At 49.5% G+C, this 13,161-nt stretch overlaps 1 protein-coding gene across 4 annotated transcripts in view; it reads right to left on the bottom strand.

Moving 5' to 3' along the window:
* Positions 1 to 13,161, bottom strand: part of RIPK3 (receptor interacting serine/threonine kinase 3) — a 39,568-nt gene that overhangs the window by 22,133 nt on the left and 4,274 nt on the right. For all 4 annotated transcript variants that reach the window (XM_084806194.1, XM_084806195.1, XM_084806193.1 and 1 more), the window contains exons 3-5: positions 9,024 to 9,378; positions 7,362 to 7,522; positions 102 to 151 (exon numbers count right to left, since the gene is read on the bottom strand). In XM_084806194.1, coding sequence (XP_084662320.1) covers positions 102 to 151; positions 7,362 to 7,522; positions 9,024 to 9,378 — 566 coding nt within the window. The remainder of the gene's footprint in view (positions 1 to 101; positions 152 to 7,361; positions 7,523 to 9,023; positions 9,379 to 13,161) is intronic.

Raw genomic sequence — 13,161 nt, 5'->3', positions numbered from 1 at the left:
ATGCACCACAGATGCATTAAGTATCCCATTAAATAAGTTCCCAGTCATCTGTGGAACTTCAGACAGGTAGACAGAAACCACAAGAGGAGGAGCAGACTCACGTGGATAAGGTTCCTGGCCAGATAGCACTGACCACATGAGGATCCCATAACTGAAAAGAGATAAGGGAGAGGATTAGAGCCACAGGAGAATGCCCACTTCCGAGATCCACTTCCTTCACAAAAGCATTTTCGACAGAGCCATCCCTTTTCCCATCACCTCGGCTTCTACAGTGCTCACTGGGATTGGAGGTGGAGGTGCTATGTCTCCCAATCTCTGCCTTTTCAGGGTACAGGAGAAGACCCTTGATAAAGATGAGGATCAGACTGCTCTTCCAGGACAGGCAGTCCCACTTTCAGGGCCTGTCGTCCAGAAGACACAGCCTTGCCATCACCTTCTGATTTCAGAGGAGAAACTCCCAGCAGAATTGCCATCTCCCCAGCCTTGCAGGAATCTGAGACTACAGAATCAGGGGAGGCCTAACGGTCCAGAGGGGGTGAAGCTAAGCACACTACAGATTGTGGCTGCCTACATAAAGCTTCACTGGGCTCTAGCTTGCTGCTGAGACAACATCCTCCTGTGTTTCTAGTAGGAAAAAGCTCCAGCCAGCTGTCAGGATTCCCTTTAGTCCCTGCTGAACTTCAATAGCCAAATCAAAACACAGATAAGGGGCTTCTATCCAGGGTTCTTTAATCCCTTTACTTCAATGGGTCATACAGATGCAAATGGTCAGTAACTCACAGTCTACAAAGGAAATGCCTTCAGGGAGTTCAAAGGGAAGCTACAAAGGTTGAAAGTTGCCCACCATTTGAGAAAAGGTGGGCACGCTATCCTAACTTAAGAGGGCGGGATCTCCCTCTATCTTGTGAGGTCTCTATGCATAGCTGTTCCCGCTCGGCCAATTGGGCAGATCACCTAAGCTCTGCCCATTCCATCTCTCTCTTGGCTCTGCATCTGCACCTGGCGTCTCAGAATTCAGGCTCTCCAAGCCCCACTTCTCCCTGTTTGCTATCTCTCACAGCGGTGTGTGAAAAGAGGCCCTCTCCATCCAGCTGGACTATTGAAACCTGAGGAGTCTGTCTCTGCCTATGCTCAGAGGCACCCCTGACACCAGCAAAGTTCACTCTGAGCTATCCGTGGTGTTGCTGCAGCTGCCCTTTACACAAGAAGGATTCTGCCTTTACCTACCTTGCTGTCCCCGAAGCACTATCCATGACCGGACTCTGCCTACCTGACTCAACCTGAGAGCCAGTGTAGTGTAGTGGTGAGAGTGACGGACTGGGAGCCGGGAGATCCGGGTTCTAGTCCCCACTTGGCCATGGAAGCTCACTGGGTGACTTTGGGCCAGTCACAGACTCTCAGCCCAACCTACCTCACAGGGTTGTTGTTGTGAGGATACAATGGTGAGGAGGAGGATAATGTAAGCCGCCTTGAGTTCCTTGCGAGAGGGAGAAAGGCGGGGTATAAATGCAATAAATAAATAAAAATAACCTTGCCTGCCTTGACTGGCTGATATAGACTGGAAATTCTTGCTCAGATATGACCCTGTCAGATGGCATTAGCTTCCCGTGTGAGCCTCAGGTAACCACACAACAGGACAGCAACACAGTAAAGTGGCCCCAGTGCTACAGACTAGTCATGAATGAAACACCACCATGGACATGGGTAACCAATGTCAGGCAAATAGGGAAGAGCACCATTAAGATATGACAGCCTCAGATCCGCTATGTAGTTTTCTTGCTTTACAAATCTAGGGATGTACAAAAGTCACCTTTTCGCAGCTGTGATTCACGGTGGGGGGGAGGCGCTTTGTCCCTCCCCCCGGAATCCTCGACAGAGTGGGGAGGCAGTCCGGTCCTCCCCCCAGAATCCTGCCCGGCCGGCTCTGCTCCGTGGCGGCTCCATGGAGCAGCCAGCCAGGGCCGTCCGCAGCCGGAGTTCTGGCCGCAGACGGGCTGCTGTGGACACAAATGGTGGCCGCCATAGCGGCCGCCATTTGCGTCCAGCCAGGCTGCTGTGATAGGCTACGTAAGTATTTACGTAGCCTATCACGGCTGGCCAAACCCCCCCCCCAGCGTACGCAAATGGCGGCGGCTACGGCGGCCGCCATTTGCGTTCCCTTTTTTTCGCCGTAATAGCTTACGTAAATATTTATGTAGGCTATTATGGCGGGGGAAAAAGGGAACGCAAATGTCTGTTTCCCGCCTCCCAGCTGAGCAGAGCAGAGCAGAGCAAGCTGCTCCAGCTGGTCCAGGGACTACAGAAGCAGGCAAGCTCCCAGAGAGCAAGTGACCAGAGCGAGCGGACAGGGGGAGCAAACAGGAGTTGGCTAGGGGAGTTCAGCAGGGGAGGTCAAGCGGGAGGTCCCTAACATTTTTTTTTAACTAACTTTTTTCCATTTATTTGTCTTGTAACACACACTTTCACACCAGCGGGACTCTGCTTTTAACCTCTACTGAGTAGAGGAGCAGGCACAGGCTAGTCTAGAACAATCACAAAGCTAGACACAAAAAAGGAAAAGAGGCTATGGAAGGACAAGACTCTCCAGTGGTGGTGACCTGCAAGGTGTGTGCAATGTTTGTTTTCTTGCCTGAGAACAACATGGCCTACGCCTGCAACAAGTGCAAGTTGATCACGCTGCTGGAAGAAAAAGTAAGTGGACTGGAGCGGCGACTGTCGACCCTCCGGGGAATAAGAGAACACGAAGAGTTCTTGGACAGAATGGGGGAACTACAGTAGCAAAGGGAAGACCAGAAGCTTGAAGAGCAACAGCAAGATGAGGCAGTGGGAAATGCTGAGGTGAAGAAAAATGGAGTAGAGGATACTCCTTGGAAAAGGGTGACAGTTAGGAGAAGAAGAACTAAATGCCACTCTGCACCAGTGGAAGCAGTGGAGCTGTGGAACTGATTCCAGGTACTTGCGGATGAGACTGGAGGACAACCTGCAGAGGAAGAATCACAGGGGAACCTGCATGAGAGTGAGCAAGAGGCTGAAGGTCAGTCAAACAGAGGCGATGAAACCCAGGCCTACAAGAAGAAGAAGAGAAGAGTGGTAGTAGTGGGAGACTCCTTGCTGCGTGGGATCAAGACCCAAGTATGTCACGAAGACCCGTGGACTCACCAGGTATGTTGTCTCCCGGGAGGACGGATTAGAGATGTGACTGAAAGGTTGCCTGCACTCATAAAGCCCACTGACAGGTATCCCTTTCTTCTCATCCATGTGGGAACAAATGATACCGCCAAGCGGAGCAACGAAGAGATCACGTCAGACTTTGAAGCTTTGGGAAGGAAACTCAAGAACTTTGGGGCCCAGATGGTTTTCTCATCCATCCTTCCAGTAGTTAGAAGAGGGATAGAAAGGGAACGAAAAATACTCCGGGTGAATGACTGGCTACGAAGGTAGTGCCAATGAGAGAGATTTGGATTCTGGGACCACGGGCTATACTTCCTGGAAGATGGGCTGTTGGCTAGGGACGGGTTGCACCTCACAAAGGATGGGAAGAATGTGTTTGGCCACAGCATGAAGAACTTCATTAGGAGGGCTTTAAACTGAATCCTACTTGGAACGGAGATGTAATGTTGGGGGTAACAATGGACGTAGGCGCATGCACTGCAACAGAGAGAACAGCTCTGATAGTGCCCAATAATAGTCTTCAGACACATGTAGGAAGAAAGCCAGACTATGAAGCACATGGTCTTCGATGTCTATATACTAATGCCCAGAGTATGGGAAACAAACAGAACGAACTTGAACTCTTAATACAAGAGGGAAATTATGACCTGATAGGTATAACTGAGACTTGGTGGGATGACTCTCATGACTGGAATACAGCAATTGAAGGATATAACTTGTTCAAAAATAACAGAAGGAACAGAAAGGGAGGTGGGGTTGCACTGTATGTGAAAAATACATATCTCTGCACAGAAATACAGGAGGAGGAGCTTGGTAGCCCCATCGAGAGCATCTGGGTTGAAATAAATGGAGCAAAGAATAAAAGGAACCTAGTGGTCGGAGTCTACTACCGGCCACCCAATCAAGGAGAAGACAAGGATGAAACTTTTGAAAAGCAAATAGCCAATGTTTCAAGGAAGCATGACGTAGTAGTAATGGGGGACTTCAATTTCCCTGATATTTGTTGGGAGACAAATTCTGCAAAACATGGCCCCTCCAGGAAATTCCTGACTTGTGTGGCAGATAACTTCCTCCTACAGAAAGTAGAGGAAGGAACTAGAGGATCAGCTATCCTTGACTTGATCCTAACCAACAGAGATGACTTCGTGGATCAAGTAGCAGTTACAGGAACTCTGGGGGAAAGCGACCATGTTGTACTTTATTTCTTGGTTCTAAGGGAAGCAAAAGCTGAGTGTAGTCAAACGCGTACCCTGGATTTTAGGAAAGCTGATTTTAATCAACTCAGAACAATGATCAGTAAGGTCCCATGGCAAGCGACGCTAACGAGAAAAGGAGTCCAAGATGGGTGGGAGCTTTTAAAAAAGCAAATTCTCAAGGCACAATCACAAACAATTCCAACGAGAAGGAAAGGTGGAAGACAACAGAAGAAGCCAATGTGGCTTCACAGAAAGCTTAGGGATGACCTGAAAACAAAAAAGGACACATATAGGAAGTGGAAAGAAGGCCAAGTAACAAAGGAAGAGTACAGGCAGGTAGTACAGAATTGCAGGGATGGCGTCAGGAAGGCTAAAGCTGAGAACGAGCTGAGGTTAGCGAGGGATGCTAAAAACAACAAAAAGGCTTTCTTCAGCTACGTGCATAGTAAAAGGCAGAGGAAAGAAATGGTTGTTCAGCTATTAAATAAGGATGGCAAAACAATAACAGATGACAAAGAAAAGGCAGAGGTGCTCAATTCCTACTTTGGCTCAGTCTTCTCCCAAAAGAGGGTCTATGACCCCCCTGGCAAAGGCGAAGTACAGGCTGAAGGGGCAGGATTGCAGCTTGAGATCGAGAGGCATATGGTCAAGGAACACCTAATTACTTTGAATAAATTCAAATCTCCAGGGCCAGATGAAATGCATCCTTGAGTAATAAAGGAACTGGCAGAAGAACTCTCAGAACTGCTGTCTATTCTCTTTGAGAAATCATGGAGGACGGGGGAAGTGCCAGATGACTGGAGGAGGGCTAACATTGTCCCTATCTTCAAAAAGGGTAAAAAGGAGGAACCTGGGAACTACAGACCAGTCAGTCTGACATCAATCCCTGGGAAAATTCTGGAGCAGATGATAAAGGAATCCATCTGTAAGCACCTTGACAACAATGCCATGATTACTCGAAGCCAACATGGATTTGTCAAAAACAAGTCCTGCCAGACAAATCTGATCTCATTTTTTTGATCAAGTAACCTCCCTTGTAGACCGTGGGAATGCTGTAGACATCATATACCTCGACTTCAGCAAAGCTTTCGACAAAGTGCCCCATGGTCTCCTGATGAGCAAACTAGCCCAAAGTAGGCTAGATGAAACAATGATCTGGTGGATCCACAGTTGGCTACAGAATCGGACTCAAAGAGTGCTTATCAATGGGACCTTCTCAAACTGGGGAGAGGTAACGAGTGGGGTACCACAGGGCTCAGTCCTGGGCCCAGTGCTCTTCAACATTTGTATGAATGACTTGTAGGAGGAGGTGCAGGGAATGCTGATCAAATTTGCAGATGACACAAAATTGGGCAGGATAGCTAATACTTTGGAAGACAGAAACAAAATTCAAAGTGATCTGGATAGACTGGAGCACTGGGCAGAAAACAACAGAATGACATTTAATAGGGATAAATGCCAAGTTCTGCACCTAGGAAAAGGAAACCAAATGCACAGTTACAAGATGGGCGATACATGGCTCAACCACACTACAAGCGAGAAGGATCTTGGAATTGTTGTCGATCACAAGGTGAATATGAGCCAACCGTGTGATGTGGCTGCAAAAAAGGGAAATGCTCTTTTGGGCTGCATTAATAGAAGCATAGCTTCCAAATCCCGGGAAGTACTAGTTCCCCTCTACTCAGCAGTGGTTAGGCCTCATCTGGAGTACTGTGTCCAGTTCTGGGCACCGCACTTTAAGAAGGATGCAGACAAACTGGAGAGGGTTCAGAGGAGGGCAACAGAGATGATCAGGGGACTGGAAACAAAGCCCTATGAAGAGAGACTGAAAGAACTGGGCACGTTTAGCCTTGAGAAGAGAAGACTGAGGGGAGATATGATAGCACTCTTCAAGTACTTGAAAGGTTGTCACAGAGAGGAAGGCCAGGATCTCTTCTTCATCATCACAGAGTGCAGGACATGGAATAATGGGCTCAAGTGACAGGAAGCCAGATTCCGGCTGAACATCAGGAAAGAATTCCTGACTGTAAGAGCAATACGACAATGGAACCAATTACCTGGGGAGGTGGTGGGCTCTCCCACACTGGAGGCATTCAAGATAGGGCTGGATGGCCATCTGTCAGGGATGCTCTGACTTGGATTCCTGCATCGAGCAGGGGGTTGGACTTGATGGCCTTGTAGGCCCCTTCCAACCCTACTATTCTATGATTCTATGATTCTATAAATAGCATATTATTATTTTATTTTATTTATTTATTACATTTATATCCCGCCTTTTTTCCTCTTTAAGGAACTCAAGGCAGTGTACATAATCCTCCTCCTCTCCATTTTAGCCTCACAACAACAACCCTGTGAGGTAGGTTGGGCTGAGAGTCTGTGACTGGCCCAAAGTCACCCAGTGAACTTCCATGGCTGATTGGGGGCTAGAACCCAGATCTCCCGACTCCTAGTCCAACACTCTCACCACTACACCACACTGGCATAGTGGGTGCCATTTGCGTTCCTTTTTTCCCCGCCGTTTTAGCCTACATAAATATTTACGTAAGCTATTACAGCGAAAAAAAGGGAATGCAAATGGCGGCCGCCGTAGCCACCGCCATTTGCATACGCTGTTGTGGGTTTTTTGCTTGCCGTGATAGGCTACATAAATACTTATGTAGCCTATCACGGCAAACAGCAGACGCAAATGGCAGCCGTGGCAGCTGGTTGAAAGACCAGCCGCCGGTGCCGCCGGAGCCGCCGGAGCCGCCGCCACTGGAACATCCGCCCCAGATAAGCTTCGTCCCGGGGGGGAATCTGCAGGGGAGCAGGGGGGGAGGCTGTTCTGCCATGGGTTTCGTGGGACCGAATGCCAGTGCATTCGGCCTCACTGAAATCCGTGGCAGAATTCTCTGCCATCCCTAAAAATGACAACTTTCAAATGGGTGTTGGGGCGATCTTTAGCTCTTGCAGCACCCACTGGCACATGACAGAGGCAAGGCAGCCTGTGTTCACCTGTAGACATCTGTGCCAGGGGTTGGCTTGTAGTTCAAATCAGAGAAGGCCTCTGGGGGCATGAACTCCAGCGTCCCGCCATACCCATCTCTTTCCCCAGAGGTTTTACTTGCGTGCCGAGTGGTCCCTCGCTTGAACTTGGATAACCCAAAATCAGCCACCTGAAGTGGGGTGGGATGGGGGTAGAAGGTAAGCAGTGGTTAGAGAAGGAGATACACACATTTTACAGACACAAAGAGGAATACCTCTGTAACAGCCCAGTTCGTACACGTCTGACCCCTCCGCCCACGTTATTGATACAGAAGCATCCACTCCACCTTCTGTATGATGTAGGCATTTATTCTCTTCAACCAACTTAAAAGCTACAAGGATGTTTATTCCTTTGATTGAAGCAGGCGTGTTGAACCTCAGGCCTGCAGCACCAATCTAACTCACCAAGGGTCTCCATCTGGCGATCTGGGGTTCTCCAGTTGGCCACACCCCTCCCTTGGCCCCACCTCCTTTCCCCTGACTACTGATGGTTTGAAATTGAATTCAGAATGAAAGTGGCTCAACTTCCCTGGATTAAAGGGAACTGTACGCAGTTGTGGGGTTTTTTGCTTGCCATGATAGGCTACGTAAGTATTTACGTATCCTATCATGGCAAAGGCAGCTACGCAAATGGCGTGGTGGCCGCCATTTGAGTCCGCAGCAGCCAGCCGAGAGACCAGCTGCCACTGGCACCGCCGGAGCCGCCGCCTGAACATCCGCCCCAGGTAAGCTTTCGTCCCGGGGGGCGGATTCCATAGGGGGCGGGGGGTGGGAGGCCACTGGAACATCCACTGGATGCCGCCGCCACTGGAACATCCGCCCCAGGTAAGCTTCATCCCGGGAGGGGGGAATCTGAGGGGGGGTGGGGGGGAGGCCGTTCCGCCATGGGTTTCGGGGGGCCGAATGCCAGTGCATTCGGCATCACTGAATTTCGTGGCAGAATTCTCCACCATCCCTACATCATGGTAGCATCAGTCCAGGGATACAGGAGGTTCTGCTCTTCAGAAAGTCTCCCTCCAAAAGTAGTGAGTGAGAAAAGCCATGATGGAGGAGGTGGGACTAGCACGCTGTCGCTCCCTTTCCTCATGTTTGGTCTGCCCACTTTAGGAACACCTGAACAGGGCTATAGCTGCAGGAGGGCATTGGGTGTATTGGTTAGGGTGTAGCGGTTAGGGTGTTGGACTGGGAATGGGGAGATTCAGGTTCAATTCTCCACTACATCTTGAAGCTCACAGGGCGGCCTTGAGACAGTCATTTGCCCTTGGCCAAACATACCTTACAAGGTTGTTGTGAGAGTAAAAGTGGAGGGGAGAGGATCGTGGCCCTAAGCTCTTTGGAAGAAGGGCAAGGTTTAAAATGTGAGAGGTCATACACATTTTGATGGAGACCATGAGTTTCAACAGGCCTAGCCATTGCTGCTTAACAGGTGCCCTAGAACACATCCTAGAATCCTTTGCAATGAGCAAGGGTGCCTTTGCAGATGCATAGGATTGGTCAGCCCACAAATTAAAAGGGTTCCCTGAAGGTAGAAAGCTTGAAAAATCACTCACACACAGTTTGCGGAGGATACGTCTCCATCTAGGGGGCATGTACTCTAAACTGTCCCTAATTAAACAATTAAATGTGGCTCACCCTGACATGCAGCTCTCCATCCAGGAGGATGTTGCCAGGCTTGAGGTCCAGGTGCAACAACGGCGGGCTGAGATTGTGCAGGAAATTCATCCCCAGCGCCACCTGGTGGAGGATGCGAAACCGCAGAGCCCAAGGCACAAAACGGACTCGGTCTATCAGAGAGGACAAGCTGCCATTCTCCATAAACTCCATCACAAGACCCAGGCTGGGCACAGCAGCACCCAAGCCTACCACCACTGCATCTGCCTGCATGTGGCCCACGAAGAGGCCAAAGAGACGCAGGACGTAGGTGAAACGCGCCTTGTCCATGGCGCGGGCTTCGTTCAGGAGTTCCTCTTGGGTGAAGGAAGTATTGCTGCAGGACAACGGGGGAGGGGAGAGCATCAAAAATGAGAGGGGAAGGACAAAAGATGGAGGGGGGAGACTCTTGAGACCGGAAGCTGAAGAGTTCCCCCAGCAACACACACAGGATGATGATGACCCCAAGCAGAGACTGTTGGCATAGTAAGTCTCATGACCCGTAAACCTGCTCAAACTGGAGTCTCAAGGAGGGGGGGTGTATTGCCCCGGCCATGGGCTTCGACCTCTTAATTTAGAGGTGCCAAGATAGTGATAAATCAGACCCAGGTTTACTTACAAGGAGTACTTTATTGAGTAATGTATAGCACACAGGCGTACCCAATGGTTGGATCAGACAGCTTCTCTGAACCCAGAGCCATGGGGTACAATGGGTTTTATACCATGCATGTTAGCAATGAGGCAGAATGACAGCAGCAAGCGCCCCCTAGCGTTCATAGCATAGACTAACAGCACTTGGTTCTCAGCACAGTCACCTGTAGCTTTAAGGTAAACAAACTTCACTTCCCAGGCACATCTTAATTAGATACTCTACTCATTAGTATGAAATGTGCTAGGCCGCGCTATTTATTTATTTATTTATTCATTCATTCATTCATTCATTCATTCATTTCATTTCTATACCGCCCAATAGCTGAAGCTCTCTGAGCAGTTCACAAAAATTAAAACCAAACAGCACACAATAAAACAATTTAATATATATAGTACATTAAAACCACAATATAACAATACAACCACAATAAAACCTAGCAGCAGTGCAGGAGTTTAAAATACAGATTTAAATCAGCAAAGCTAAAAGTCTAGAAAGCTAAAATGCTAAAATGCCTGGGAAAATAAAAAGGTCTTCACCTGGCGCTGAAAGGAATACAATGTAGGTGCCATGTGAACCTCACTAGGGAGCTCGTTCCAGAGCCGGGGTGCCACAGCAGAAAAAGCCCTCCTCCTAGTAGCCCCCCCTCACTTCCTTTGGCAGGGGCTCACGGAGAATATCGGCCCTTTGACTCATCTTCACATGCTCAGAGGCTTACTAGCAAGGGAATTGCACTAATGGTGAACTTAAGCAAGGCATTATGGATCTCTAGGCCCCTCTAACACTACAGGTGACTTAGTTACACTCCTGGGGCCGATACAGGGGGACTCCCCATTGACCATCATGAGGAAGAGGAAGAGTTAACAAGCTCTAAAATTGGGGGGCTGAACTGGCATTTTAGTTGAGGAGTACAGTGGCCTACCCCTCACCCCAGGATGATACCTCCCAAAGGAGGTACATCCAACACTGTGTCAGACCAAGGGGTAACTTCCCTACACAGTCTTAATGGCATCTTTGGTCATGCATCGCCATAAAAGAAGATGTTAATCTGCATTAACATTTGCATATTGTCATGCCTCCCTCGGACTCCTCCGAGGACAAAGGGGAATGGCAGGCTCCAGACCCGGAGGAAGGGATTAGCACAGAAGTAGCCCGAGCCCCCGAGCCCCCTGTGGAGGAGCCATGCCCGGCTGCAGCCTCTCCAGAGGATTCCAAGGACGAAGTTCCACTGACCCCAGCAAAGCCAAGGTGGCTTCATGTAAAAGAGCAACGAAGGGAGGCCTCTCTCTGCTTAAGACAGAGAGGAGGCCAGAGGACTGAAGGCCAGCGGCTGTTTCAGGATGCTGCCATTAAAAGCAGGAAGCAGGCAGGGACAAAGCTGCTGGGGAACATCGTTTCCACGTGCCGGATCTTGTCATCCCTGCCTCGACCCTGAAACGGAACTTCAGCATTGCTCATGAATCCGTGTTTAGACCTTGGACTGGAAAAAATAACTTCTCTCTGCCGCACCGTCTTGGATTTGTCGAACTGGTAAAGCCCCCCCCCCCCCGCCTGCTCTAGTCTCCTCCTTTCCTAGCTTCGGACAGGTTTACGACCGGGCTTATCAGTCAGTGAGCTAAGGATGCTGTTTGCCAGCCAGCAAGGATAGCCAGCAAGGACCAACACATATGCTAATGTATTTCCACAGATGCAAATTTAGAAATAAACAAGTATTGATGAAACAGAAATACAATCCATCTGACTATTGTGGGGAAGGCTGCGACCCAGTGTGACCGCTTGTGTGCCTGCTCAATCTGCTATCCAGGAACTACCTCTTGATGAGTTAGTTGAACTTCTTATGGTTCTTTGGCTTTCAACCAGACTTGGACTGGACAGCCCTGCAAACAGAGGAGACCTTCAAATACAGGTCTGTCCTCTGCCAGCTCTTCAAATTCAGGTCTGCCCTCGGTAAAGTATGACACCTGCCCACTCTACCCTTGGGATTTAATCAAACTGGTTGGCCACCACCTCACTGATTGCCAACGCCAGGCATGGCAGCGTGGTGGCTTTGGAGTAGGGATGTCAGAGAATTCCGCCACGGATCTTGGTGAGGCCGAATGCCAGTGCATTCAGCCCCCCGAAATCCATGGCAGAATGGCCTGCCGCCCCCCTGCCCCCCGCGGATCTCCCCCGGGATGAGACTTACCTGGGACGGATGTTCCGGACGACGGCGGTGGCTCCAGTGGCGGCGTCTGGTCTTCCGACTGGCTGCTGCCGCCACCACCATTTGTTGTCTCATCTTTTTTTTTTTTTACATCAGTGATAGGCTATGTAAAGGCTTACGTAGCCTATCACGGCTGGGTTAAAAAAACAAAATGAAATGCGTACGCAAAATGAAATGCGTACGCAGCTACGGCCACCGCCATTTGCGTTCCTTATTTTGCGCCGTCTTAGTCTACGTAAATATTTACGTAGACTAAGACGAAGACAAGAAAGGGGAATGCAAATAGCGCCCAGTACACTATTTGCGTTCCCCTTTCTTTTCTCCATCTTAGTCTATGTAAATATTTATGTAGACTAAGACGGCGAAAAATAAGGAACGCAAATGGCGGCGGCCGTAGCCGCCGCCATTTGCATACACATTTTTGCTTTGTTTTTTACCCAGAGCCCTCCACGGCCAGAAATCCGGCTGCGTGGACCAGAGCCAGCTGTCAAGGATTCCAGGGGGGAGGACCGGATCGCCTCCCCCCCAGTCGAGGATTCCGGAGGAAGGGACAGAACGCCTCCCCCCACCATGAACAGAATCCGCGAAAAGGTAAGTGAGTTTCGTACATCCCTACTTCGGAGAGGCATGGGTCAGGCATAATGGCCACTGGTGGTTTGAATTTTTCACCAGAAATTCAGGCTGTGCATGTCATTCTAGCCTTTCCCCGTCTCCGTGATCAGGAGTCTGTCTTGCAGTGGGTTCTAAACCTGAAACCCGAAGAATGTCAGAAGGGGATTCAACCAACACCCCCCACGCACACACCTCTAGCCAAAAGAAAAGCATTTGCACAAGCCAGGAGACCTCTTGGCATGATAGGCAAAAGAACATGTCAAGCAACGATACTCCCTGTAAACGCCCTTCTCAGAATGTAGATGTCAAGCAAGTAGAGGACTCCATTGCTAATTTCCTGGCAATCAATCAATCAATCAATCAATCAATCAATTGTGATTCAGCCCTGCCTCCCCCGCCCCCACACTTCTCTATTTCTGTTCTGGCCAGAAAAAGCCACCCCCACTTTCTAAATCCACTGCTTGCATGCTGCCCCCAACACAGTGGCCCAGAAACAACTCAGCTTTCACCTCCGCTCTCAATTCTTAGTCATACAAGTGAGACCTAAAACAAAATGTTGTGGTGTGGAGTGCTCCTGTTCAGAGTTCCAGCCAGCCGGCCAGCCATGTCCTTTCCCACAATACTCCATTACATCCCCCCACACACCTGATTTTTCT

This window comes from Heloderma suspectum, chromosome 6 (assembly GCF_057233095.1).
Source record: "Heloderma suspectum isolate Gila_16-S chromosome 6, 16-S_ref, whole genome shotgun sequence".
Classification (NCBI taxonomy): domain Eukaryota; kingdom Metazoa; phylum Chordata; class Lepidosauria; order Squamata; family Helodermatidae; genus Heloderma; species Heloderma suspectum.
Note: the sequence above shows the minus strand (reverse complement) of the source record. Positions and strands in the feature narration are given on the sequence as shown.